Source organism: Zootoca vivipara, chromosome Z2, assembly GCF_965207765.1.
Source record: "Zootoca vivipara chromosome Z2, rZooViv2.hap1.1, whole genome shotgun sequence".
In the NCBI taxonomy this organism is placed as follows: Eukaryota; Metazoa; Chordata; class Lepidosauria; order Squamata; family Lacertidae; genus Zootoca; species Zootoca vivipara.
Genome location: NC_142585.1, coordinates 24,732,392 through 24,758,673, shown reverse-complemented (window position 1 = coordinate 24,758,673; position 26,282 = coordinate 24,732,392). Strand labels below are relative to the sequence as shown.

At 45.3% G+C, this 26,282-nt stretch overlaps 2 protein-coding genes across 6 annotated transcripts in view; one reads left to right on the top strand and one right to left on the bottom strand.

The window, feature by feature from the left end:
* LOC118078202 (synaptotagmin-like protein 2) overlaps positions 1-19,172 on the bottom strand; it is a 53,765-nt gene extending 34,593 nt beyond the window's left edge. For 2 of the 5 annotated variants that reach the window (XM_035101955.3, XM_035101961.3), the window contains exons 1-3: positions 18,797-19,121; positions 17,144-17,224; positions 4,237-4,806 (exon numbers count right to left, since the gene is read on the bottom strand). In XM_035101955.3, coding sequence (XP_034957846.2) covers positions 4,237-4,337 — 101 coding nt within the window. In that variant the 5' untranslated portion in view covers positions 4,338-4,806; positions 17,144-17,224; positions 18,797-19,121. Of the gene's footprint in view, positions 1-4,236; positions 4,807-17,143; positions 17,225-18,796 lie in introns of all 5 variants that reach the window. The other 3 variants (XM_088664614.1, XM_035101956.3, XM_035101960.3) reach the window with 3 other exon arrangements.
* Positions 19,173-23,182: 4,010 nt separating this feature from the next.
* SMARCA1 (SNF2 related chromatin remodeling ATPase 1) overlaps positions 23,183-26,282 on the top strand; it is a 53,304-nt gene continuing 50,204 nt past the window's right edge. The window contains exons 1-2 of the mRNA XM_060270546.2: positions 23,183-23,583; positions 26,069-26,155. Coding sequence (XP_060126529.1) covers positions 23,410-23,583; positions 26,069-26,155 — 261 coding nt within the window. The 5' untranslated portion in view covers positions 23,183-23,409. The remainder of the gene's footprint in view (positions 23,584-26,068; positions 26,156-26,282) is intronic.

The following is a 26,282-nucleotide window of genomic DNA, read 5'->3' as shown; positions in this document are numbered from 1 at the left end:
GCACCAGGACCAAAATAATCCAAAACGAAACCACTTGGATACAGATCTGGCAGCCATGAACATGTGTCTAGAAAAGGGGCACAAAATGAAGTGTGGATGAGCCCTATGTGTCTAGGTAAAGGTAAAGGGGCATGGGCGTAGGCAGGGGGGCAGGAGGGGGCAGCTGCCCCCCCTAGAAGCAAAAAAAATTAATGTATTTTACAGACCACAACCAGCACTTTCCCCCTCCAAAAACTGAAGTGGAAAGGGCTTTGCTTTAGCAAGAGCAGCTAAGTCTCCGCTTGCTGGGGGGGGGGGGGACACAGCAGTAACAAAAACACATCAAATAAATAAAGCAAAGTGGCTACCAGTAGTTAAGCAGTTAAGACAATGGAGCATATATCCCCAGGCAAGATTCGATAGCTGACCATTTCACCCTATTGTTCTTAAGTGGGAGTTGTTAATGAGCATTCAGGAGCATTAAGAGTTCTATTGGCGATTTAATGAGGGTGCAGACTCAGAGGATTCAATTTGACTAAGGTAGCTCTGCAAGGCTAAAAAGAAGTGAATAAGAAAGGGGGGAGGCTGTAGCTTTGACAGACACAGTGATGTTTATAAAAAGCATTGGTGTTCCAGTCTGCCCCTCCTCCTGCATCTGTATACTGTAAATCAGGGGTGGCCACCTCCCAAGAGACTCTGATCTACTCACAGAGTTTAAAACTGGGGGTGATCTACCCCCTTTTGGGGGGTTCAGGTCAAAGCTGTTGAGTTTTTTTTTAAAGGAAGGGAAGCTTCTTTTAGGAGGGAGGGAGGCCCATTTTTGTTTAGGGCTTCAGGTCAGGGAGGAGGAAAATTTTGGGTGAGCTTTTTTTAGGGGTGCCAGTGACCTACCAGTGATCTACCACAGACATCCAGTGATCTACTGGTAGATCACAATCTACCTGTTGGATGTGCCTGCTGTAAATCAAGCAGAGAGAAAGCTGCTTACAAGGCTCCTGTACATGCAGAGTTCCAGCATCACAGCGTCACCCAGAGGCACCCACAAATATGAGTTATCCCTCTCTCTATTTCTTCCTTCCTTCCCTCCCTCTTCCATCCTTAATAAAATATGGGGGGGGCAGATAAGCCCCACATAGAAAGCCCATCAACATGGGGGGATGACTCTTTCAAATACGGTATTTACCAGTAATTGGGGGGGGGGGCACCTAGGCCTCTAGGAGTTGGATGCTATGCCTAGGAGTAGGACAATTCAAGAAAGCAGAATGATGCATATGCTATAGTAATATATCAATAGAATCATAGAATTGTAGTCGGAAGGGACCACAAGGGTCATCTAGTCCAACCCCCTGCAATGCAGGATTTTTTCCCTAAGGTGGGGCTTGAACCATGGTTGAAATATTATGCTGATATGCAGCAACGCCTTGGAGCCGTCGTGGCTGCGGCCGTGTCTTGCCTCGCCCTCGCCCGCCCTGCCACCCCCTCTCGCCTGCCCAACCCTCCCGTCCTCTCCAGCCAAGCAGGGTAGCCGCCAACGCTACCAGCCCCAGAAGCACAAGGTGGCCGCTGCTGCCGCCGCCACGATATCATCAGGCCCGCTGGCCCTTTAGCCCCTCCCCTTCCATGGCTTGGCCCCGCCCCTGAACGATCATGGCTTGCCCCCCCCCTAGTTTTGATCCTGGCTACGCCCCTGTAAAGGGGACCCCTGACCATTAGGTCCAGTCATGACCGACTCTGGGGTTGCGGCGCTCATCTCGTGTTATTAGCCGACGGCGTACAGCTTCCAGGTCATGTGGCCAGCATGACAAAGCCGCTTCTGGAGAACCAGAGCAGCACACGGAAACGCCGTTTACCTTCCCGCTGGAGCGGTACCTATTTATCATCTTGCACTTTGACATGCTTTCGAACTGCTAGGTTGGCAGGAGCTGGAACCAAGCAACAGGAGCTCACCCCGTCACGGGGATTCGAACTGCCGACCTTCTGATTGGCAAGCCCTAGGCTCAGTGGTTTAACGCACAGCACCACCCGCATCCAGTCTTGCCTAAAAAAAACCCCGCACCTTTTTTTTTTTGCAGGCATCAAAAATAATCCATAGAAGTAGCCTGCCTAATATCAATAAGCAGGGAGTTCCAGAGAGCATGTGCTCCCACACTCAAATATGTATTTCTCACAGAACATAACATTGCACTTGTAAAAGTGCCAGTTCTGCAGATGAAAGTGGTTGAGTGGGCAAATATATATGGTAAGAAAATCCTTCAAATCAAGTGGTCACAAGCTTTGGCAAGCTTTATGTTACTAGCATCACCCTAAATTTGTCCCAGGAACAAATAGTAACAAATCGTTTTATTTCTATTTTTTTTACTGGCCAAGCCAAAGTCCTGAACGCAACAACATATCAGTCTGATTTTATTAATTTTGAATGAACATTTTACACCATTGTTTGTATGCAACAGAGATACTCTTTGATTAAGTGGTATATAGGGCTTGCTAAATAAAATAAATGAAAAATATATGGGGATGGTTGGGAGTGAAGCTTTCCATTGTGAAGCCACTCCCGCTCCGTCTTGTATGTACATTCATTCTACATGAAGAAAACGTCTGTCAGTGAATTATAACTTGTGTTCTTAAGCCAGAACAGAGTTTACTAAGTCACTATGAACAGCTTAGCCATAGGGAGAGTTTTGCCTTTGGAGGGATATTCCAGACCACGTCTCTGATCACTTAGAGCTACAATCCAGGAGAGCAGCTTAACAATCAATCCCTCTTCCTAGAGAACTCTGGGAATGGTACCTCTGCTTGTGGGTTTCTCACAGGCGTCTGGTTGGCCCCCTTGAGAACAGGATGCTGCACAAGATGAACCATTGGTCTGGTCCTGCAGACTCTGTTAAGACTCCCAAAATTCTTTGAGGGAATCCATTATAGTTAAAGTGGTATAATAGTGTTTTGATTGTATAGCATGGATGTGGCCCAATTGGAGAATGGCTGAAAAGAAATTGGAGAAATTCCCAGCCCACTGCTAACTTAGTACTACAGTTGCTGTAAAATCCTTTGCACGAGTCTTTTGGGGCCAACTTTATTGGTTTTTTTGGCGCCAAAAAAACCCAACATTTGATTTGTCTAGGACGTGCAGCATGTCAGTTGGTTTTCATCGTCCCTCCTCCCACTTTCTGTGCTGATTTTATTGCTTTATTGACTTTTTATTGTGTTTCCTCTGCTTGACTATTTTGTGTTTCACTGTTTTATACCAGTGTGCAGATATTAGACTTTATTGGAAGAATGTCCAACAAATATTTTCCCACCAACAAGAAAAATTCAGTTTTTGAAAGCAAACAAATAGATTGTAGAAGTAAACTTCCCCCCGTTCCCCGAGCAGCCTTTGACAACCTGGTCCCCTGCAGGAACTTTGGACTACAACTCCCATCACCCCCGACTATCAGGTATATTGGCTGGGGCTGATAGCAGTTGGCCCAACAAACATCTGGAGGAGCACAGTTGCTCCATCCCTGATTTGTGAGGGTGCAGGGCATTTGCACTGCCCCGGGCGCCCAAGCAGCTAGCTACGCCTACCTAATAGGATTGTTGTGATAATAAAAGTAGGAGACACATACACTACCCCAAGCTCTTTGGAAAGGATGGAAGCATAAAAGTAGTAGTTTGGAGATTTATTTTACAAAAATGGACAGCTTCTCAATCATGAATAAGGGAAAATGTTCTTTTTCTCGCAGTGCCGTATGCTGTTTCATTCACATTCCAGAAAGCAAACCTGCTGTCACAGGAAGAACACCTGAACTTCAGGTTCTGGGGCACATACAGATTTTTGAGCAGGTACCATGGGTGCCACCTGCTCTGGTCACTTCTCTCCCACTTCCCCCAGATGAGATCTCCACCAAGACAGAAGAAACCATGTGCACGCATGCACACACACACACACGCGCGCGCACACACACACACACACACACACACACAATCTTACCAGGGGATCTGGGTTAAAGCCAAATCCAGTGGAATTAATCTGAGCCCATGGAAATAAAAGAGGAAATTGAGAAAGAGCATCACTTGAGCAGTACTTTTCAGGGCGCAGAGGAAGCAACCACCCTCACCAACTCATGAGCAAGGGGGAAGTGAGTGGGAGGGATCAGGGGCAAATATTAAGGGTGCCACTGCCTGTGTGCACCATGCTGGTGACCCCTGCATCATCATCATCATCACTATAGGAAACTTAGAATTTGTAAATACTTTGCTACAGCCCTGACTTCTTACCTGATACGATCTCCATCCTTTTTCTTCAACTCGGCATCCCTCTGCAGTACCTTCATCAGCTTCCCATACTCCTCTTCTGTGAGAAAGCTGAGATCCAGCATCTTTCCCTTGGTGTTTTCTGGGCAATCAAAGCATTGGCACTTTGGAAGCAGCAGCTACAATGGTGAGGGGCTCATGAAAAACCCTGAGTAGATAGCCTGAAGCGATACAGTTTTTATGTATTGAGTCAGAATGTGCAGGGAGCACTTTACTCTGGCATACCTTGGGGAAGAACCCCCTGTAGGATCCAGGCTACCGTTTCAAAGCACCGATCTGTTCTTCCAGGCTCTGGTCCTCTATACGGCATGCCTGTGTCAACCAAAACAATTGCAGCCCCCAGTGAGTTTTTCTCCCTTTCACTCTGTCCACGCACAGGTGGAAGTGTAAATGAGTCAGCTTTCCTAGGCAGCCAAATGAGAAGACAGGGCAGCTGTTGGATGCAGGAGAGAATTAAGAGGACAAAAAAACGATCAGCTGCTCCAGCATCTGCTTCCTTCAACTGAGAAGTCTGTCAGTTTGGTTCAGTTGCTCCTGAGAAGAGAGGAATAATAAAAAACCCAATGAGATGCCTTTTTAGATCAATGCAGTGATAGCATGCGAACATCAAGGATGTTTACTTACTCCTGAGCACATGAGCCTCGAGCAAGCAACACTGTGTGTGTGTGTTTAACTGTAAACAATCTCTGTTGTAGCAGCCTGAGAATGAGATATAATCTTAGCCTAAGTTTAGTTGCATGGAGAAACCCAAGTGAGTAGGCAGGCATCACAAACTGCCTTAATGTTTTGTTTTTGTAGAAGAAGGACTCGTTTGCTTCAGCCAGATCAAACTTAACTGTAAAAAGGAGGAAAGGGCATCTGCTCACTTTGAGGATTACCAAGAAGAGCCTTGAAGTCAAAAGGATAACTAGGTGATTATGACACAATGCTAGCATATGTCAATTTGTAAACTGCTGCAAGACTCCTTGTTGTATTGCAATTCAGGATGGGGGGGGGGATTCAGTTCAGTTCACATCTGAAGGCGATTCACACTTTCCAAAACAATATGCAAACTGAAGCACGATCACAATTCAAAATTCACACTTCCCCACACTTTAGGATAAATAACAATTTATCCTAAAAGACAGATTTTTGTGTGGAATTTTGTAAAGCAATTTCCCTTGATATAATTCACTGTTGTATGTTACATTCACTGACGTGTTTTTTAGTGCACACTTTACCCTAGTGCATGCATTTTTTGGTACACGTTTCTTGGCTGGAGAAAAATTGCAATGAAAATTGCAATAAAAAAAGGCAATGAACATTTCAATGGCTGTTTGGGAAACTGCAAATGAAGGAGGCTCACCTTTATATTTCTCACTCATCCATGATTCTATTTATTTCTGAGGACAGGATTTCACTCTATGCATGTTAACATACTTTTCCAGGACTAAGTGCCATTGGACAAAAGGGGAATTACTTCTGGGTAAATTTAATCAAATATAGAGCTCTCAGTTTAAGTTAAAAATTGTAACAAGCTGCAATACTTTACAATATTATTTTAAATTGTCACTATTTATTTAGATAGCAACTGGCTCCATTAAAGGTCTGAACTGTGTGTGCAAAAAAAGGTCCCTCTATACATAATTCTGAGAAAACTCAATGCTGGGGTTTCAGGAAACCAATCTTTTGGGCCCTTCTTTTCAGTGCTGCTAAGCTCACAGTATCCAGCTGGCAAAAGTAAACAGAGTCTGAAGCTGTTTGCCAGTCTGGTGTACATATCGTGCATTCAGCCATAAAGATGACGCTTTTGTACACTTTGTGCATTTCCTGTGCAATATTTGTTCTACATGCTTCTGAGCCTCCAGAGGCCTCAGAAAATAAAAAATAAAAGGAGCCATAAAAGTTTCCATTGCAATCTCCCGTTCGCATGCTGTTGACTTAATAGCACCTACAGGACAAAATCACCCGGCAAATGTCATAAATACAACTGTATTTCTGTCTAGCAGTCACAGTGGGAGCAGCAGAGTCATTCCAGCTTGGGTAAAGGAGGCATCTGCTCCACCAAGGTACTTGCTTTGTCCCATTTCCTTCCATATTAGTACAGACAGCAGGCAGAGAGGTCTGGAACCTGCAGTCCGGATCTTCTCTCCCTCCCTCTAAAGCAAGGATGGGGAAACAGGATGGGGAAACACCTGGGGAGGTGACCTGGCTGCACTGGGGAATATACTATAATGGCCTTTATTGTGGCAGAAGATGGTGGCCACTGAAACTGGTATAAATTCATTTTGTTAACACTGCAAACTGTACTGATTAGCAGAAGGGGAAATCTTGCCCTGAGCGGAGGGGAGAAGAAAGGAAAACAGCCTAGTGGGCTGCCACCATCCAACTCCCACTGGTCACATCTCCCTTCTCCAACTCTCAGCACAGTGGGGTGGGGGGACGATGGTGACAACATAGCAAACAGCTGTTGTACTTTCCATTTAAATCTTTTTTTAAAAAAAGCAGTGCTTCTTGTTCTGATAAATCACATGCAAATCACTTTGTGAAGTCCACCTTGAAGGCAGGCATATAAACAAACAAACAAACAAACTGTGGGAATGTTCAGGGATGCAGGAGAGGGTATATTGTTTGATAATATCCTTTCCAACTTGTGTTAACAAGTTCTACAATTTAGCAGAGTAACATTCCCTTTTTAAACTTGCACAGCGGACGCGTTTGCTCAGGCTCACTATAACCTCTAAAATAAGTTACCTGGTAATTTCCCCTTTAATCCCTCATAAAAGAAATAGACACGACACAGTCTTCTATAAAAGTATAAAAAGAGTTTACACACTCACTCATTCTGTTCACAGATGGATCCCAGAAGGCAGATTTAAGTTACAAAAGTAATATACCTGGAAACTATCCCATAAAGAGACAGCTCCTTTGTCCTCTCTTGGTTGGAGAGCATCTTAGGCTAAGCAGATGTTGCTTCTTTGACGAATGTAGTCAGAGAGAGAGATGGCGGCCAGTCCTATGCTTTTGTTACCTGCACAGGTGAGGCCATGCCCACCTATGGTCACATGTAGAGGAAGTCTGTCTCAGCCAAGGAGGAAACAGGAAGTTCCAACTGGCTAGTCCAGACACCCCCTTTTTATGTCCACTCTAAGGATGTTGTACTTGACTGCTCTGTGTTTCACATCCCACGCAAGCAAGCAAGCAAGCAAGCAAGCAAATTCCCACTTCAAATAGGATGGCGAATGAGAATCTCACAAAGTGAATATTCCTCCTTCCCTGCCTTATCTCTATTAAGATCAGGGCCGGCCCTGCGGCAAGGCTGGGTGGCGCAGGGCGCCAGGGCGCCGCTGCCCGCGCGGCGGGCACTGGGAAACGGGGCGGGGGGCACGCGCCGGAGGGATCTTTGCACCAGGGCGCCAGATATGCTTAAGATGGCCCTGATTAAGATGAACATAAGAAGGGTTCAGCTGAATCAGGTCAAAGGACCATCTAATCCAGCATCCCGTTCTCAGAGTGGCTAACCAGATACCTGAGGGAAGTCCACAAGCAGGACCTGAGTGCAATAGCACACTCCCCTCCTGTGGTTTCCAGCATCTGGTATCCAGAAACATACTGTCTCCAAAGCAGAGGTCAGTGGCGTAGCGTGGGTTGCCAGCACCCAGGGCTGCGAAGAGGGGTTGGGTGAGAGGGAGGGAAACAGACAGAGTAAGCATGAGCATTCTACTGCCTAACGGTGTCAATGCCACTCAGGAGATCACATTAGCAGAGAAAAAGGAAAAATAGTTGTTGCATTGTCTAGAGAAGTCACTTCCTGATTCACATGGAGAAACCATTTTCAACTGAGCTGAGTGATGGAAGCGCACAGCTGTATTGAGGCAGCACTGGGTGTTGACATTTCGCACCCCTAACAACAGGACCCACATACCTGTTGGACCATCTGGACTCCACTCCAGGCTCAACATCACCCCTTTGCATGGTGGGGCAAACGTCCAGGGACCTCAGATGACCCACCAGAACTCAGGTCACTATTCCTTTGCATTTATCACTCCCACAACTAGTTTCGTATAAATAAGGATGCAAATTTCAAGGTGTTATTCTTTAAAGCCCTCAGCGGATTTGGACCAGTTTATTTTAAGGATCACCTTGCTCCATATGGGCCCACTTGACAACTTCAGTTTGTGGAACTTATACTGTACTTTATAAATGCCACATAATATTTGTTCCACACTTGTTCAATCTTGACGACACCAACTTTGGAACTCTTTGCCTATTGATATTAAGCAGGCACCATATGGGTACCTGTTTTTGACACTTGTCAAAAACTGTTTTGTTTAGACCAGCCCTCCACCCCATAACAATGTTTTGCATACAGTGGAACCTCGGTTTACGACTACCTCCGCTTACAAAAACCTCCGTTTATGAACGCCGCAACGCGTGCGTGTGCAGAAGTGCTCTATCGGCGCTTCGTGCATGTGCAGAAGCGTGCCTTCGGCAAGCAAATACCTTAGCGAGCGAACGCCTCTGCGGAACGGATTGTGTTCGCAAACCGAGGTACCACTGTATTGCATTTGTTTTTAAAACTGTTGATATGATGTATATTTTGATAATTTTATTACATACATTTTATATTAGTTTATGTAGACAACTTAAGGAGGTTATTTTAATTAAGTGACATATAAATATTTCTATAAAAGTAAATACAGAGCAGCTATATAAGATGTTCAGTCCAGTGGCCAACCTAACATCTCTCTTTAAACAGACCTCGAAACCAATACATACTACTTTGTTCTAAAGCTCATTCTAGCAGAGTTAATAAATAATTGCCTTTCAAAAGAGAAGACATTTTTAATCTTGCCTGCCATGCTGAGATACATTTTGATCCTGCATGCTGCTAAGTAGCTCCTTATTTACCTCCCCATGTCCTTCTTGTGTCACTTGACAGTTTGGCTTGCCATGAGTGTATAGCAGTATGAATGGTGAAACAATGGAATTACTTGAAAACATAGTACAATCCATTCTGCACTGAAACATCAAGTTGTTCCCAGCAGGGACTGAGCAAAAACTGATGCAGAAACAGATTCTGAAACTTTATGCCACTTGCAGGAGTAAAATTATAATAATTACTAATTCATTATATAACGACAACAATAGTGTTCCCCTAGATATATAAGGCCAGCCCTACCATTAGGTAGGGTGCAACGGGTGATTCTGGGAATAATGAAAAGGTAAGGTAAAGGTAAAGGGACCCCTGACCATTAGGTCCAGTCGTGACCGACTCTGGGGTTGCAGCGCTCATCTCGTGTTATTGGCCGAGGGAGCTGGCTTAAAGCTTCCAGGTCATGTGGCCAGCATGACAAAGCTGCTTCTGGCGAATCAGAGCAGCACACGGAAATGCTGTTTACCTTCCCTTACCTATTTATCTACTTGCACTTTGACGTGCTTTCAAACTGCTACGTTGGCAGGAGCTGGGACCGAGCAACGAGAGCTCACCCCATCGCAGGGATTCAAACCGCCGACCTTCTGATCGGCAAGCCCAAGACCCACAGCACCACCTGTGTCCCAAATGAAAAGGTAGCAAAGAGTTATTATTGCATTTTCACTGCCAGGAAAAGGCAATTTTCAGATTTTCTGACTCAACCTGGCTGGTCCCGGGCACTATGTGTTTTGCTTTGTTTTTTAAATTAATAATATCAGTTTATGACACTGCAGCAAAATCAATTCATGCTTAATATATCCAGCAAAAGTTCTGAGCAGAGGTTAAAAAAACCTTCTTATTTAATCTATTGCATCCTACCCAAGACAGGCCAAATTGTGAAAAGCCACATCATCTCCAACCAAAGGTGAAAAAGTCCATTATTGGCCAAAGTGAATGAGGTGTGCTTCAAATGCCTTAAAACTCCAGCTCAAAGTAGAAGGAATTGCTGAGCTGGCACATACTCACCAGAAAACAAAGAGAGCTGTGTGGTTTATTGCAAAACAGCAGCTCTCCCCATTCCACCTGTGTTTTTTCACCCCGAGGGTCAAGGCCTGACTCTGTCAATATCAAGAAATAATCTCACCCTTCAGAAATGCTCCCCTGAAAGCTTTTATTGTTCCATTTCTCCAGCTTCAAGGTGGAAGCAATGCAAAAGAAGAAGAAGAAGCAATTTGTTACTTCCAAGCTGTCAAGACTTCTTATTAGGTTACAACAGGTGGAACCTGCAATAAAATGTTCCAGTACAACCCCTCTTGTTTAATGGACGAAAGGTGGAAGGAGAGGGGTGTAGATCTGAAATGCTGATCACTTGGACTTTAGTGGCTGGAATATACCCTACAATAGAAATTAAGAACTACATCCATTCCTCTGTCTACTTTTGCCCCCTGCCTCATCCAACACCAGCATGTGACAAACACACTCCTCTGAAGGTTCCTCGCAAGGGACTTCATTCCTACACCATTTGCATTTAGAGGCATGGATGCAAAACACTACTCAGAACCCATAATGACAGTGGAACATTAAGAGACTTAACTGCTGTAGTTTCAATATTTGGAAATAGTGTTGATTTTATAGGTGCAGCATGTTTAACCAGCCTAGGCCACCGGATGTAGTCTCTTCACTTTCCGTATTGTTAGATGGAACAATGAGACACTGCACAGTTCTCCAAGCTGTTGTCCTACGCAACAATGGAAACTGGAAAGTTCTATTTCCCGTGCCTCTGTTTTGCATACAAAACACACATTGTCTGGAATATGCAAATGATCTCCCTCAGTGGTTGAGTTACTGGAGATTAGAGAAGCTCGAGGTGCCTATGGGTAAGTTCACATCACCTGCGACCAGGAGACTAGCTCCTGGGAGCACCCACTGGAGTAGCACACCTGTAAAGGTGCATGTCCTGCAACTGGAAGTGGCTGAACAGGCATGTATGTGAAATCACTGGCTCCACCTCTGAGCCACTCAGCACTTCCACCTCATAGGTTCAAAGGAGCTGACCTTTGGCAAGCAAAAAAGAACAAACTGCGACCGTAACTAGTGCTAAAAGTTATGGTTTTACATAGCATTAATCAAAGCCTGAAAAGGTTGCACAGGTGTAACAATCTGCAGTTGCTCAAGGTGAACAATCCGAAACAAGCCAGTTTATTCAACAGCACCAGCCACACATCAGTCAGCGTAATAGTGGTGCCTGCCAAATGGCAGCTTCCGTAAACTGTTGCCCCAATCTGTATCATTTCACATGCTCATTGAAAGACAAATGGCTCCATTTGGCATCACCTCCAAACATTTATTTGATTTCTCAGTTCAAGGGGACCTGTGCTTTACTCCCCAAGGTGTATTTACAGCATGCTGACAATGGTCAGAATGGGCTTTTATTCACTCGTGTGACTTTATTGGAAGGTTACTCAAGATAATTTGCTGCTCGTTTGGTTGTGCTACAATCTTTCTGAGTTACAGATAACACTATTGATTTATAGTGCAATCAAAAGTGAGGCAGCGACACAACGAGCACATTGTCTTTGCCAGGCGGAGAAAATTAATTATGTGCATGGAGAATACATTTTCTCAAGAAGAAAATCATGAAATGAGCTCCGTAATGAACAACAGGAAAGGAAGAGAGACTGGGGCTTAAACAGCACCTCGTTCAGATAAAGAAGTCAAGCAGAACTTGGGATAGTACAGTCAGTACAGGATGAGGCACTTAGTCTCATGGTCGTGGATTTGAGGCCCACATTGAGCAAATGATTCCTGCATTGCAAAGGGCTGGAGTAGATGACTCTCATGGTACCTTCCAACTCTACAATTCTACAATCCTACGAAAGCTTTCCTTGTGCACAGTATGACTGAGATAGATATAACTTTACTGTTATTGTACATAGTACAACAAAATTGAATGCCGTCCCATGAAAACAAAAACACAATTACAGCCACATATACACATACATACGCACACATCACAACTCCCCAAGATTATTTAGTTACAGCATTTAGGATGGTTATAGCTCTTGGATAAAAACTGTTTTTTAATCTATTTGTTCTTGATTTAATTATTCTATATCTCTTGCCCGAAGGCAACAGTGCAAAAAGACAATGTCCAGGGTGAGATGAATTCTGCAATTTGCATTTTTAAGGCAACGGGAATTGTATAGTTCTTCCAGAGATGGGAGGGAATGACCGATGATCTTTTGGGCTGTGGTTATGACCTTCTGGAGCACTTTCCTATCCATGACTGTGCAGCTGGAAAACCAAGCACAGATACGGTATGTAAGAATGCTCTCTATGGAGCCTCGGTAGAAGGACACCAGCAGTCTCTCACTCAGCTTGTTCTTTTTTAAAAGTCTGAGGAAATAAAGTATCTGCTGGGCCCTCTTTACCAGAGCAGTAGTATTGGCGCACCAGGTCATACCCTGCTCTATGGTAACTCCCAAGAACTTAAATACAGCGACCCTCTCCACCCGGTCCCCGCCAATATACAGGGGCTGAATGTCTGCCTTTTTCTTCCTGTAGTCCACCACTAGTTCCTTGGTCTTGGTGATATTAAGGACCAGATTATTCTCTCCGCACCAAACACAGAGCCACTCCACCTCGTCCCGATAGGCGAATTCACCCCCCCCCCAGAAATGAGCCCCACCACAGTGGTATTGTCAGCAAACTTGATGATTTTGTTGCTGGAATGGATAGCTGTACAATCATACGTGTAGTAGAGGGTATAGAGCAGGGGTCTCACAACCCTGTGGGGAGCCTGTGTTGAGGCTAAGAGCTGTGGACATATATGACCCCACTTTTAACCCTCTGGGAGCAATCTGACAGGAAATGGGAGCAATCTGACTGATGCATTGCAAGTACTGAGCTGGGAGGGAGGACTAAACCAGGGATGGAGAGCGTGTGACTCTCCAGACATTGCCGAGCTCCCAACATCCATCACAAAGTACTCACTAGCCAAGCTGGGTAGGGCTGATGGGAGTTGGAGCGCAAGAACATCTGGAAGACCACAGGTGCTCCATCTTATCATAGCCCTCCAAACGTACTGAAAAATCTTGGGAGCAGGGCTGTTAGCCTCCCGCAACTTTGGAATCTTCTATTTGGACTGTGATGCTCCACTTTCATAGAAGGAGCAAGGAAGGCAGAATCAAACAAACCTCACGGCAGGAGCTTAACTCCTTTGACAACAAGAAGTGCTTATGCCTGAATGGAGTGGTGGCTGATGGAATGCAAGACAGGACAGAGGGCAGGGCAGCTAAAAGCTAGGGGTAGGCAGGAGAGCACACTTGACTATGGTTACCATATTTTTTTTCAATGAATCCGGGGACACTTTTTTTTTTTTTTAAAGCTGAGTAGCAACAGGGAGTCAGTAGTGGGGATAGTGAGGCAAAAGACCCTGGGCCCAAGCACACATGCATATTGTATAGAGGTGCAAAGCCCTATTTTTGCACCCTGTGAAACATAAATGTGCAGGTTCAAAAAAACTGGGCAAACCGTGACTCCCGAGCCTTCCCCGATCTCCTGCCCCTTTTTGACAGATCGGGGGAGGCTCGGGAGTCACGGGCGGGTGGCGTGCCATTGCCCAGGAGGAGTGCAAGGGGCGTGGTAACACTGCCAGGCAAAGTGCAAAGCCCTTCTTTCGCACCCTGTGAAACATAAATGTGCAGTGTTTTTTAACAACTGGGCAACGGCCAGCTGGCTACAACTCCCGAGCCTCCCCTGGTCGGTCAAAACAAAGGGGGAAGGGGGAAGGAGATCTGTACCACCGGACGTCTCTGGTCCCCCCTTGGCAGTGGCGATGGCAGCCAGCAGCCCGGAGCAAGCCTGGTAGGAGCTGCTCACTGCTCACTGCCGTGTCATCCACCTTTTTTCCTTGCTGGAAGTCCCCATATGATGTGTTGCATATAAGATACAGTGGTACCTTGACTTATGAAGACGATCCATTCCACGGCCGTCTTCGTAAGTCAAAGTCTTCGGTTTTCGAAGTGCCCGTTCTGCGCATGCGCTGACCGCGCGCGTGACGAAAAGACTTCTGGGGTTGTCGACTTCGGAGGTCGAAACCTTCGGAAGTCGAGTCGTTCGGTTAGCGAGGTACCACTGTACATCATATGGGGACTTTCAGCAAGGAAAAATGGCGGGTGCCGTGCAGATCGCTTCTGTGCATGCACACGCCATGGAACCCGGAAGTAAACAGTTCTGGGTCCGCGGAGTACTCAAACCGAGAGTACTCAAACCGCAGCGGACGTAAACCAAGGTATGACTGTAGTGGTGATGGTGGTGGCTAAGAGAGAGAGCAAGGTTAGAGGCTGGGTAGGAGAAGAAAAAGAAGTTATGTATGAGAAAAAGAAATGCACAAGAGGTTAGGCGGCAGGGAGAGGGAGAGAGAGGTTAAGAGAAACAAACTCAAACAAACTCAAATCCATATGAGGGCAGCACCTTTATAAGGCCAATGAAAATTGGTCAAAATATGTCACAAAATAGCTTGCAAGCTTTTGCGTTTCCCATAATGCTTCATCAGATTAGACTGTAAACAAAGGTATGATTTCTGGAGAACTCCCAAGCTTGCACATTGTTTTATAGCATTTTGACTGGCCTAATAAAAGTATTACCCTAACATGGATTGATTATTTGTTTGTTTGTTTGTTTGTTTATTTCCTGTTTCTTATGAGCCAACACAGCTATCTTTACTTTTCTATATAACTTGAAACAAACCCATAGCAGCATATATAGAGTTCGTGCACAGTCTCCCATCCAGATCTTGACCAAACCAGGTGCCTTCAGACCAAGTCCACCCTCTTCCTTTTATCATTCAGCATGAAGCCTTCTCTTGCCTCCCTGTCTCAGAAAAGATTTGCGAGGAAGCGCTTAGGAATGCATTCCACGAGCAAAGCTTTTCATTCAGGAATGCCCTTTCTGAATGGAAGCTTTGCTGCTTGGTTTGTTCTGGTATTTCCCATCACAAATCTATCCCAAAGGCACGATAACTATGTTCGTACTCCCCCGGCCATTTCAACATCAGATTTCAGGAAGAAGAGACATAACTGCGTATTTCAGATGGAAACTCCCATCCTGAACATTTTTTGCTCCAGTTGTGATTTTGATGAGGAAAATTTTAAAGTAAGCACACTTAGGAAGACTAGAGATGTAGTTTAATTTTCAGGTTCATGGTTCTGTTGTAATTTGTAACCGGTGAAAGCCCAAGTCATTTTGCTGCCTGAGACAGATCAGCAAGTGCTACCCAAAGTCAAGGGGAATGGTACATAAGAATATAGGCAGCTGCCTTATGCTTAGTCAGAACATTGGTTCTACCAGTCCTATCTGGAACCAACTGCATTGATGGATGGATTGATTATCCCACCTTTCCTCCAAGAAGCTCCAGAACAGCATACATGGTTCCCCTCCCTATGCCTATTTTATCTTTACAACAACCTGAACAACTCCTGCAAGGGAGGTTATGCTAACACACAGTTCAAACTGAGCTCAAATAGGCTTACAACATAAGAAATACATAACTGCAACATAACAAAAGTAGTCATAAACAATAAATAAAACATCAACAAATACACAACCAAAATGAACAATTTCCACATAAACAACAACAACAACAACAACAACACAGAAACCCCAACAAAAACACCCCAGCCCCATTTTATGCTGGGAAATATGTACTTAGAAGGACATTTCGTGTGATCACTCTTATGATCAGTGTGTGTGTGTACATAATATTTGTTTGCATTTACTTGTTTATGATCTATGTTTCCTTGAGACCTTCGAGTATAAGATGACCCATACATTACATCATCATCATAATTTGAAAGTTTTATTTTGGGAAAAAATAATCCAAAATCTCTTTATTATGTTCAATCAAAATAATCACAAAATAGTGTGCAATCTTTTCACTCCACTAGAACTTCTATTCAAGGTGAATGTTAACAAGGAGGGTAGAGGGGGCAGGAAGGATAAGAAGGTGATTTGCCACTGAAACCAAAATGTCTGCATTGGTCAATGTTTCAATTCTGTTGCATACCCTAGTCATAGAAGGGGCACAGCTACAGAGGCATAACTATGGGAGTTAACCTTGTGTCATGCTCCTTATCCAAATTTCCCCCTACCCCTTACAGCTGCAGTAATATTTATTCATTTATTCTCTACTCTTATGTTCACATCCCACCTTTTCTCCATACTCTCTCTCTCTCTCTCTCCTTGTTATCCTCGCAACAACCCTGTGAGGTAGGTTACGATGAGAGACAGTGAGTGGCCTAAAGTTACCCAGTGGGCTTCACTGGCTGAGTGGGGATTTGAACCCTGGTCTCTTGGCTCCTACTCCAGCACTCTAACCACTACACCACACTGGCTCGGTTCTGCATCCCTTCTGATTTGGTTGTGAGAACTAGTGCAATCACAGCTCCCCCACCAGTAACCTGTACATGTATGGTGGAAGCTCAGGCCAAAGGAGCCCATCTAGTCTAGCATTCTGTTCTCACAGAGACCAATCAGATGCCTCTGGGAAGTCCACAAGCAGGACCTGACTGTGTACAGTGTTCTCGCCACTTGTGATTTCCCAGCAACTAGTATTCAAAGGCACAATGCTTCCCTGGTATTCAGAGACATACTAAGGTTTAAGAGCAACTTAAAGGGGTGGTTTTCACCAGGACCATGACTGCAGGGGATAGGGTTAAACATTGCTCCCTGTGGTTCAAAGCCCTACTCCTGATCACTTCTCATTCCACAGCTATTCTTTAACTTCTAAAAAATTAGACCCGTTAATTGTAGTCACACATGTAATGCCACATGCGCTACTTTAGTCTTTGCACATTTGCATTCGAGTGTCTGTCACATGCATAAGCAGTTGGATCATTCGATGTGCAGGCTTAAAAGCATATTAAGTCATATTTCCCTTGAGCAAACAAACCTGCAATGTGTGATGACTGCACATACCTGGCATTGCCCGCATGACAATCACGTATTTGTCCCCAACCCAGAAGCAATCGAAGAAAGATAGTTCACACCTGAGCACTGCTAAAAGAAAGAAAAATGTATCACCACCTGCCCCCCAAAAGGATAACAATCTGCATGAAGAGCTAAGAGCAGGCATCCCCAAACTGCGGCCCTCCAGATGTTTTGGCCTACAACTCCCATGATCTCTAGCTAACAGGACCAGTGGTCAGGGATGATGGGAATTGTAGTCCAAAACATCTGGAGGGCCGAAGTTTGGGGATGCCTGGCTAAGAGCATATTTGTAACTAAGAACTAGTGCCTGGGGTTTTCTTTTTCCTCCCCCCTCCCACTCCCTTTCCCTTTTCTTCTGTGTCTTTCAAACTGTAAGCTTGAGTGGGATTTTCTTATTACTGTATTCTTAAGAACAAGTTGCTCTGGGAGCCCCACTTTTTTGCTGAAGGGGGATAAAAATGCTGTTCATATGCCAATTTTTAAATACATGCAAATTTTGAAGTAATAATACTAGCCACTTGAACACCCAATATCTCACCACTCTGGGGATGGCTGTGACCGTATGATCTGTGTACCTGTTCTATCTGCTGCCCAGGTGATCCCTGGTGATGGGCAACTTCAAGACTCTCCTTTTTAGAGGTTCTTTTTTGAGGGAGAGGGGTGCTTCCAAGCAAGTGTGTATTGTGGGATGGGTGCTCCTCGTGTATACATTTTTTTATTTGCAAAAACTACACAAAGTCCTTGGGGTGAAAATGACAGACTGTATTGCACCCAGCTCCCACCCACCCCTTTAATCCAAATTTACATTTTCTGGGAAATTTTTGATATGACATGTTGCCAACAAGCCATTTGCTGAATGAAACTTCATATTATGCACTCTTTCAAGACTGAATCTAGCTTGAAAATATATAAATAAATAATTTATATATACCTGAAAATTCAGGTTGCCTAATTATAACTGACTGGGTGCCTCTTGCACAACAAACCTGGTCCACCACAAAAATTAAAATAAATACATCACTTTTTGCATTAAAGAAAACGATGGGGAAACGATGTTGTATGTATAAGAACTGCTTTAGGCAACATGGTCTAGCCCCTGCAGCAGACAAACCAGGATGAAAATGTGCAATAAATAGACGGAACGTCATGAGAAAACAGGGAGGAAGTCCGCTTGAACTTTAAAACCGGGTCTGGACCCAGCTGCCCTTCAAACAGAAGACCGTCTCTGTAACGTGGGACACATGGTCCTGAATGGAAGAAAAGGAGAGCCAATGTAACAGTGAAGTGTTGCGACTATGGCTTTGGAGGAGGGAAACCAGGGTTCGAATCCCCCACTCAGCCACGAAGCCTGCTGGGTGACCTCGAGCCAGTCACTGCCTCTCTCAGCCTAACCTACCTCACAGGGTTGCTGCGAGGATAAAATGAGAAGGAGCAGAACCAGGCGCAGCAGTTCGAGCTCACTGAAGGAGAAGGTGGGCTATAAATGCAATAAACAAGAGAAAGAAGTGGGGGCAGGGAGAGCAAGCTGGCAAATGCACCGCTGCTGGGCTAGGCGAGCTGGCTAGAAAGTTACCCGGCAAGTTTCGCCCGTGCCAGGCTGAACTACCGTAAGCTGGGCGCTCCCTTTCGCTGCTCCCTTACCTGAGCAGCTGCTGTTGCTACCGTCGCCGGCCAGACCTTCCCGATGCCGGGGAGGCAGCAGCTCGGTGGGTTGAATCAGCAGCAGGAGCGGACGCGCGCTCCCAAGTGCGCAAGAACACCCTTGGCGCTTGCCGCCGGCGACCAGCCTTCTTGGCAAAAGCGCAGCCACCTCTGCGTCGCTCGCCCTCTGTGCTTCTCTGCTCCTCCTCCTCCCAACACAGCCAGACCAGACCAAGCAGCCCGGCTGCAGAGGCGTGAAAACCCGGCCTGGATTCCAGCATCCAGCCCTTTGGCCAGAACTCTATGCCGTGTGTGTGTGTGTGTGTGTGTGTGTGTGTGTGTGTGTGTGTGTGTGTGTGTGTGTGTGGCGCGCGCCCAAGGAGTGAGCAACAGGCGGGAAAACCTGGGCTGGACGCAGGGGACAGCACAAGCGACACTCCCTCTAAGGTGGGCTGGGCTGGACGGTCTGTGCAAACAAACATTGCAACATTGAAGGCAAAGGGAAAAGCCCTGCTTCCATCTTTGGCTGTCTGGAGAAGGGCAGCGTTGGCAGTCGAGGATAAATAACTAAAGGGATAGTGGTGGTGAAGGTGGTGGTGCCTCCTCTCCACCCCCCCTTGTTGGTATCGATCACTTGTGAGGCTTGGGTTGCAATGTTTTCAGTAGAGTTGGAAAGGATCCTGAGGGTCATGTAGTTGCAATGTTTTCAGTAGAGTTGGAAAGGATCCTGAGGGTCATGTAGTCCAACCCCTTGCAGTGCAGGAAACTCAACTAAAGCGTCTGTGACAGATGGTCATCCAACCTCTGCTTAAAAACTTTCCTGAGGGAGACTGTTCTACTGTCAAACTCTTACTGTCAAAAAGTTCCTCCTGGTGTTTAATTGGAATCTCATTTCCTTTAACTTTAAGCCATTGGTTTGAGTCCTACCCTCCCAGAGCAGGAGAAAACAAGCCTGCTCCATCTTCCACATGACAGCCCTGTAGATATTTGAAGATGACTATTGCATCTCCTGTCAGTTTCCTCTTTTCCAGGATAAACATACCCAGCTGCCTCCTAACGCTTGGTTTCCAGACCCTTAATCATCGTGGTTGCCCTACTCTCCACACATTCCAGCTTGTCAATATCCTTCTTAAACTGTGGTGCCCAGAATTGGATGCAGTACTCCAGGTGATGTCATAATGTTTTGTATTTTTGTTTGCTATTTTATTATATTATTAGTTTCATAAAATTTATATACTGCTTGGGGGTGGGAGCTCAGCTTCATAGTTATACTTTGTGTTGGGCGTGGAGGGAGTTTCACTATCCCACTATTGCTTAAGGAAGGGAGGTACCAGTAATTGTTTTTCCCAGATAAGTGGGGGACATCCCTCCCCTGTTCTTTTCAAGACACTGCTATTTTTTCTTGTTCCCCTCACTTTACTTTGCATTTCCTTCTCTTTCCTTCTTTGCCATTTTCCCTACTTTCTTATTTCTACCTGTTAATTCTTATTTTCTCTTCCCTCTTTCATGTTCTTTCTTTTGGTTACAAATAGTATGCGGTGTGTGTGCAGTGTACTGTCCCCACCCAGGACACCAGGAGTGCAGTTAGGTGATTTCGTCCCTGCTAGCTTCAACATCTTCTTCATTTCCGTATTGTTTCGTGGTCTCTTAATATAGATTATTAAACATTACATTACATTACACTACATGCCACCCCGAGGACTGGTTGCAGGTAAATAAGGAGGTAAGCAGTTGAGGGCCGGCTAAGGGTGGACTGAAGTTGGTGGGGCAGTGCCCCATTTGTCCTAACAGAGCAGCCTCCATGTAGGATATGTTTCACTGAAAGGCAAAAATGCCATGTATTAATACGGTTTAAAAATCCCATGCTTGTGTTAAGTAGGGATCTAGTGCTCTCTAGTGGTAGGAAGGAAGCACCACTACTATTACTAACTTCTGAGAGGTCTTTCAAGAGTGGGCAACATTTCGGCTTGTCAGTGGGATCTACAGTACTTTGTTTCCCTCTGAAATGCTGACACCCACAAAGTGAAGCGAGGTGGAAAATACTGACTCAGGAAGGGGGTCATAAAATTTTTGGAACAAGCTGTCTCTTGAATGCATGCTTAGCCCAGCAGTTTATTTTCAGTGCCCAAATATTAAAACTCTCTTTCTCACTCCTTTCAACCACATATCTTTTACTGCTTCCCCTAAACACACACACACACACATATGCGGCCCAATTTAGCATGTGAGGGCAGGAGGAAGAAGAGTGACAATTATTGTCAGTATTGGAAAACCACTGGGAGGTAGAAAGCCACACAATCTTCAAGGAGCTATACTAGTACATCCTAATCTAGAATTCTGGACTGCGAGATTAGGCTTCAAGTTGCAACTCTGCCATGAAGCTTCCTGAGTGAGCTTGGATAAATCGCTGTCTCTCATCCTAACTTATGTCACAAGGGCTGTGGTGAAGAAACAATTGGGGGAGGGGGAAGAATCTCCTTAGAGGAAAGGTGGGATCTAAATATAAAAATAAATACCTTCAGCCCACCATTGTTTTATGAGGCCAAATACCGGGTACATTATGTAGGAGATTTTATGATGGGACATCCTGCATATTTACTTTTACAGTACTATATTTGAAAGCATGTCCCTCCTTTCCTCAGCTGGATCAGGGCATGGAAGCTAATAATGTTTGACCCTTTCCTTGCACCATTTTCTTGATCTAAATCACTGATGCAAGATCTTGTGACAGCTCCCTTCTGAGGGCAGGTATGACTGGGGCGCCATCAAAAGGAAGGTTTTCAAATGTTAATGTCATGTCATGCACTGCCAACAGAGCTTTCTCAGAGGAGGACAGGGACAAAACTAGGATTATTTAGCTCTGTCTATCATTTCCTGACTCCGTTTATCTTCTCAGCCCTTGGCCCTACCAGTCCTAATGGACTAAGTAGCTGGGTGAGAAATCAAGGCCTAAACTTTTACCTAGGAGTAAGACCCACATACATTTGGGAAAATATGTATAGGATAACACAATAAATTGCATTAGTACCTGACCATGTTGAAACCTACACATGAAATTTGCTTTAAAAATTAAGACAAGTAACAATTTTTAAAAAAATCAATATGTATGGAGTATTGAACTTTTCGCCTGCATACATCAATAGATACGACACGTGCTTTATAGCTGAATACTGTGAAGATTAGTTTTCTGATTTCCTCGGCTGAAGGGTGATATAGAAATTTAATTGTTTAAAAAGTTTTTAATAGCAGTTCAAGCTACGTGCTCCTCTTCATTTTCTCCCTATATCTATGGCTTCAAAGGGCGGGAACCAGCTTCGGAAGTCGACTTTACGCATGCTCAGTTCGGTCCTCTCTCTCTCTCTCTCTCTCTCTCTCTCTCTCTCTCTCTCTCCGGGGTCACTCGCGCATGTTCTGTTATGAGCGCTGGGAAAGAGCGGGGAACTGGGAACAGGGGGGGGGGGGGGAATACAAATCTTCATCCTTCGCGAGCATTAGTAATTAATTAATCAATCAGTTTGTTTATACTAATCGTCAGTATGATAACATCATCATGATAAGTGTCGGAAATTTAAAACTTCCAATCAAACTAAGGGAGGAAAACAACGAGCCATGAGTTAAGAAGACTGTCTGGATAGGGATCGGTATGCAGTGTGGCAATGGTTTGAAGATTCCTTATTAACTTCCCCCTCCCTTGCAAACGTCCACTTTTAAAGTTGCTAATAGGAAAAAGCCCCACCACCTCTCGACAGATATCTGTTGCTGCTTTAACACCTAAACGCGCTGTAAATGTATAAAAGATAAGGCAGTCATAACAAGAACGTTGAAAGCAACACCTTCTGACTATTGGTATTTATTGTCTTTATAATATATATTACATACATATATGTGCTATATAAAATCAAAAGACCGGACTGTTCACAAAGAAAAGGAAAAGACAGCTAGTGAAATTCAAATATGGAAATAGGACGTTTGTGTGTGTTTTTGGAGGGTGGGTGAGGGCTGTGGGTCAGCGCTACAGCATCAACAGCACATCCCTTGCGGGGCATTAGGACCCAGGTGCAATGTCTGCCACCCCCCCCCGCCCCCGGTCAGAGAGCTTGGAAAGCTGCTGCCGACCAGTGTAGACAATAATACTGAGCCAGGTGGACGTTGGTTTGATTTAAGTAGCTTCCCGCGCTCCTTAAGGAAAAAAAAACAATACGGAAAAAAAGAAAGCGAGGAAGGAACCTAGAACCAAAAATAAAAATGCTCAAGCGGGACTAAATGCTATTAATTAACCGGTATTGATTATTAAAAGCGCGACGATGCCATTGCAAGCAACCCTTAAAATTCGCCCCTGCAGTTTTCCAAAGGGGGAGGAGCCTCCTGTCTTGCGTCACGTGCTCCTCCGAACCACAACAACCACAACCTTGCCTTTCCGTTCCCGCGCGCGCGAAGGCGCCCAGCGTCGTTCTCGCGTTTTCTTGCGATACCCGTCGCTGCCGAGGGAGGGCGGCGGGAGGAAAAGGGGGGGAGCTAAAGGAGGGGGGCGGGTTTTGAGGGGGTCCCTACCCCGCCCCCCCTCCTACCCCCCCCAACTCCTGCTCTACCGACGGCGGTTGCCGAGGCACAAAATGGACGCTGCCGAGGCCGACGTCGTTGTCCCGGTGGCGGTGACAGCGGCGACCGCACTGACGGCGACTCCGGCCCCAGCCGCTGCCAGCCCGGGCTGCGAGGAGGTCGAGGAGGAGCCCTCCACCTCGGCCGCTTTCTCTTCCTCCTCACAGGAGCCCGGCGGCCCAGAGGAGGTACGGCGCGGGAAACGGGGAGGAGGACGAGGGCGGCAGCGGCGGCCTCTAGATCGCGCGCCACAATAACCTCAAACCTCTGCGTATGCTCAGAGGAACACTTTATTTTCATTTTTAACACCCCCCACCCGGTGCGCTAAGCTTCGAGGAGCCAGCATACGAAACTGCAGCCGGCCTTTTGAGAGACCATCCTTCACCCCCACCTTACCCTCGCGCGCCCATTAATTTATTTTTCGTTTACACCAAGGCTGCAGAACCAGCGGCCCTCCAGGTGTGTCCTCCCCATCAGCCGCCCAGCCAGCATGCCCCAAAAGTGCTCGGGAATGACGGGAGCTGCTGTCCAGCACATCTGGAATGGAGGGTCGCTGGTCCTCATCAGCCAAGTTTTACGCTCATCGCGGTCAGGGACTTGGGAAGGTTTATCATGCAGAGCCCTTGCTTGCCTGAGTAATCTGCTGTTTGATACTTAATGTATGGAAGAAACGCCCTCAGGCGAAGTGTATATTCTCCAGGCACATGTTTATACCACTCGTGGTGTGGGAGGGAGGGCTGGTGCCAGCCCATCATGTGCAGGTTTTATGTGGCTTCCCAGGGGCACTTGGTTGGCTGCTGTAGGAGGCAGGACTAGAGCAAGGGTGAGGGACTTGTGGTTCTCAGGCTCCTTTCTTTCAAGGAGCTCAAGGTGTTGAATGTATTTCTCTCCCCCTGTTTTATCCTCACAACAACCCTGTGAGGTAGGATTGCCTGGGAGTGAGGGACTGGCCCAAGGTTACCCAATGATCGTCATGGCTGAGGAGGAGGGGATTTGAACCCTGGTTTCCCAGGTTTTAGTCCAACATTCTATATCCGCGGCTATTCCATCTTCTCGGCTAATGGCAGTGCTGCCTGGGGCTGATGGTGTGCAGCAACTTCAGGAGGGTCACAATCTCCCCATCCTTGGTTTAAGATTGCTTGAAGAGCAACGAAAGGTCCTGGGAGCAGGACTGTGAAGTTCAGTTATGGTGGGAGAAACGAGCAGTCCTTGCAAGTTCTTGACCTTCTCTTGCTTATGCCTGAATGCAATGGTGGCAGCTGTGCACTGAGGCTGTCCACAGGACAGGTTGAGAGCAGGAGGGGTGAAGCTGTGATCCTCTAGGTGTGTTGGTACTGAAACTCCCCTATTCTCCGGCTATTGGTTATGCTGCCCAGGTTGATGGGAGTGGAGTTCAACATCTGTAGACCACCAGGTTGGTTATGATTTTTATTAACCATCCAGAGTGTGTTACAGCAATATAATATACACAAACAATACCACAATCAGTTAAATAAACATACAATCGGAAGAATAACTAACATAACCTAAAAACATAAAAAGCCAGGCAGATTCCATTCTTTAGGAGTTTTCATTAGGTGCAGTTACCATCATTGGCCAGTGGCCCAGGTTCTACCTACTTTCTGTCCACTATGGGCACAGAGACCTGAAAAGAGCAGATGATCATCTTACCGTAGTTTGCTGTTCTTGTATATCCACCTAAATTATAACTTATTTAAAGTATGATTGTTGGCTTATCGTGGTGCAACAGGAACAAGCAGCAATACTTGAGCATGTTGCAGTTGCTCAAGTTTTGCTCATTCCCAGCCCACCTGTCCATTCCTGCTCACCTGTCAAACTAGCCCAGCCCCTGACCTAGAGAGTGATCTAATTTATTTATTTATTTTACTTATATTAAGTAAACAAAGATGAAAGTTTTGAAACTGGAAGGTGTGCCTAATATATTTGTAACTAGTATCCATTCACTGCTATTAATGACCTTATGGAATGGAAAATGTTCCTTGGAAAAAATAAAGCACTGGAATTTTCCCTGCCCCACGTCACTATGTGTAAGAGCCTAAAGAGCAACTTTAGGCATATCCAGTGCAATTTTGACTTCCCTTTTTCAACAGCCCACATGTCTTCCCTTGTTATACACCCATGAGTTTTTGAAATTTCCCTCAGTTTTAAAAGCAGTGCACAATATGTCACAGGGATGTGTTGCTGTTTGAAAATCTTAAGTTCAGATGCCCATAGGGTATGCATAACTACAGGTACTTGTAAAATAAAAAAATTCCTTCAGTAGCACCTTAAAGACCAACTAAGTTTATATTTTGGTATGAGCTTTCGCTCATACCAAAATATAAACTTAGTTGGTCTTTAAGGTGCTACTGAAGGAATTTTTTTATTTTGCTTCGACTCAGACCAACACGGCTACCTACCTGTAACTATACAGGTACTTGTATCACTCGTTGAATCCTGAGCAATTGTTGTGGGATCTGAGTGCAGGAAACTTCACAGTGTGGGTGGTGGAGGTATATGCCTTGTTTTGAAAGCACAAACAAGTTCTTCACCTCATTTCAGAAGTCGAATTTTTCTATTTTTACAGAGGCAGTTTTTTTGGGGGGGAGGTGAGTTGAATGGGAAATTTGGTCCTACACACAGTAATAATAGAATTTGTCATTTTGTTTACAGGGAAATGATCCTCCATTTCAACTAAAGCCCCCTCCAAAGGCATCTAAATCTGAAAAAGACATTGATCCAGAGTATGAAGAAAAGATGGTAAATTTTCTGATACAGCAGTTTATCTGATAATATATTTATTATGTTTTTGTTGAGCTTTGGTTGTGGTGAAAAAAGAAGTAAAAATATTAGTATACATCAGGGATGGCCAACTCCCAAGAGACTG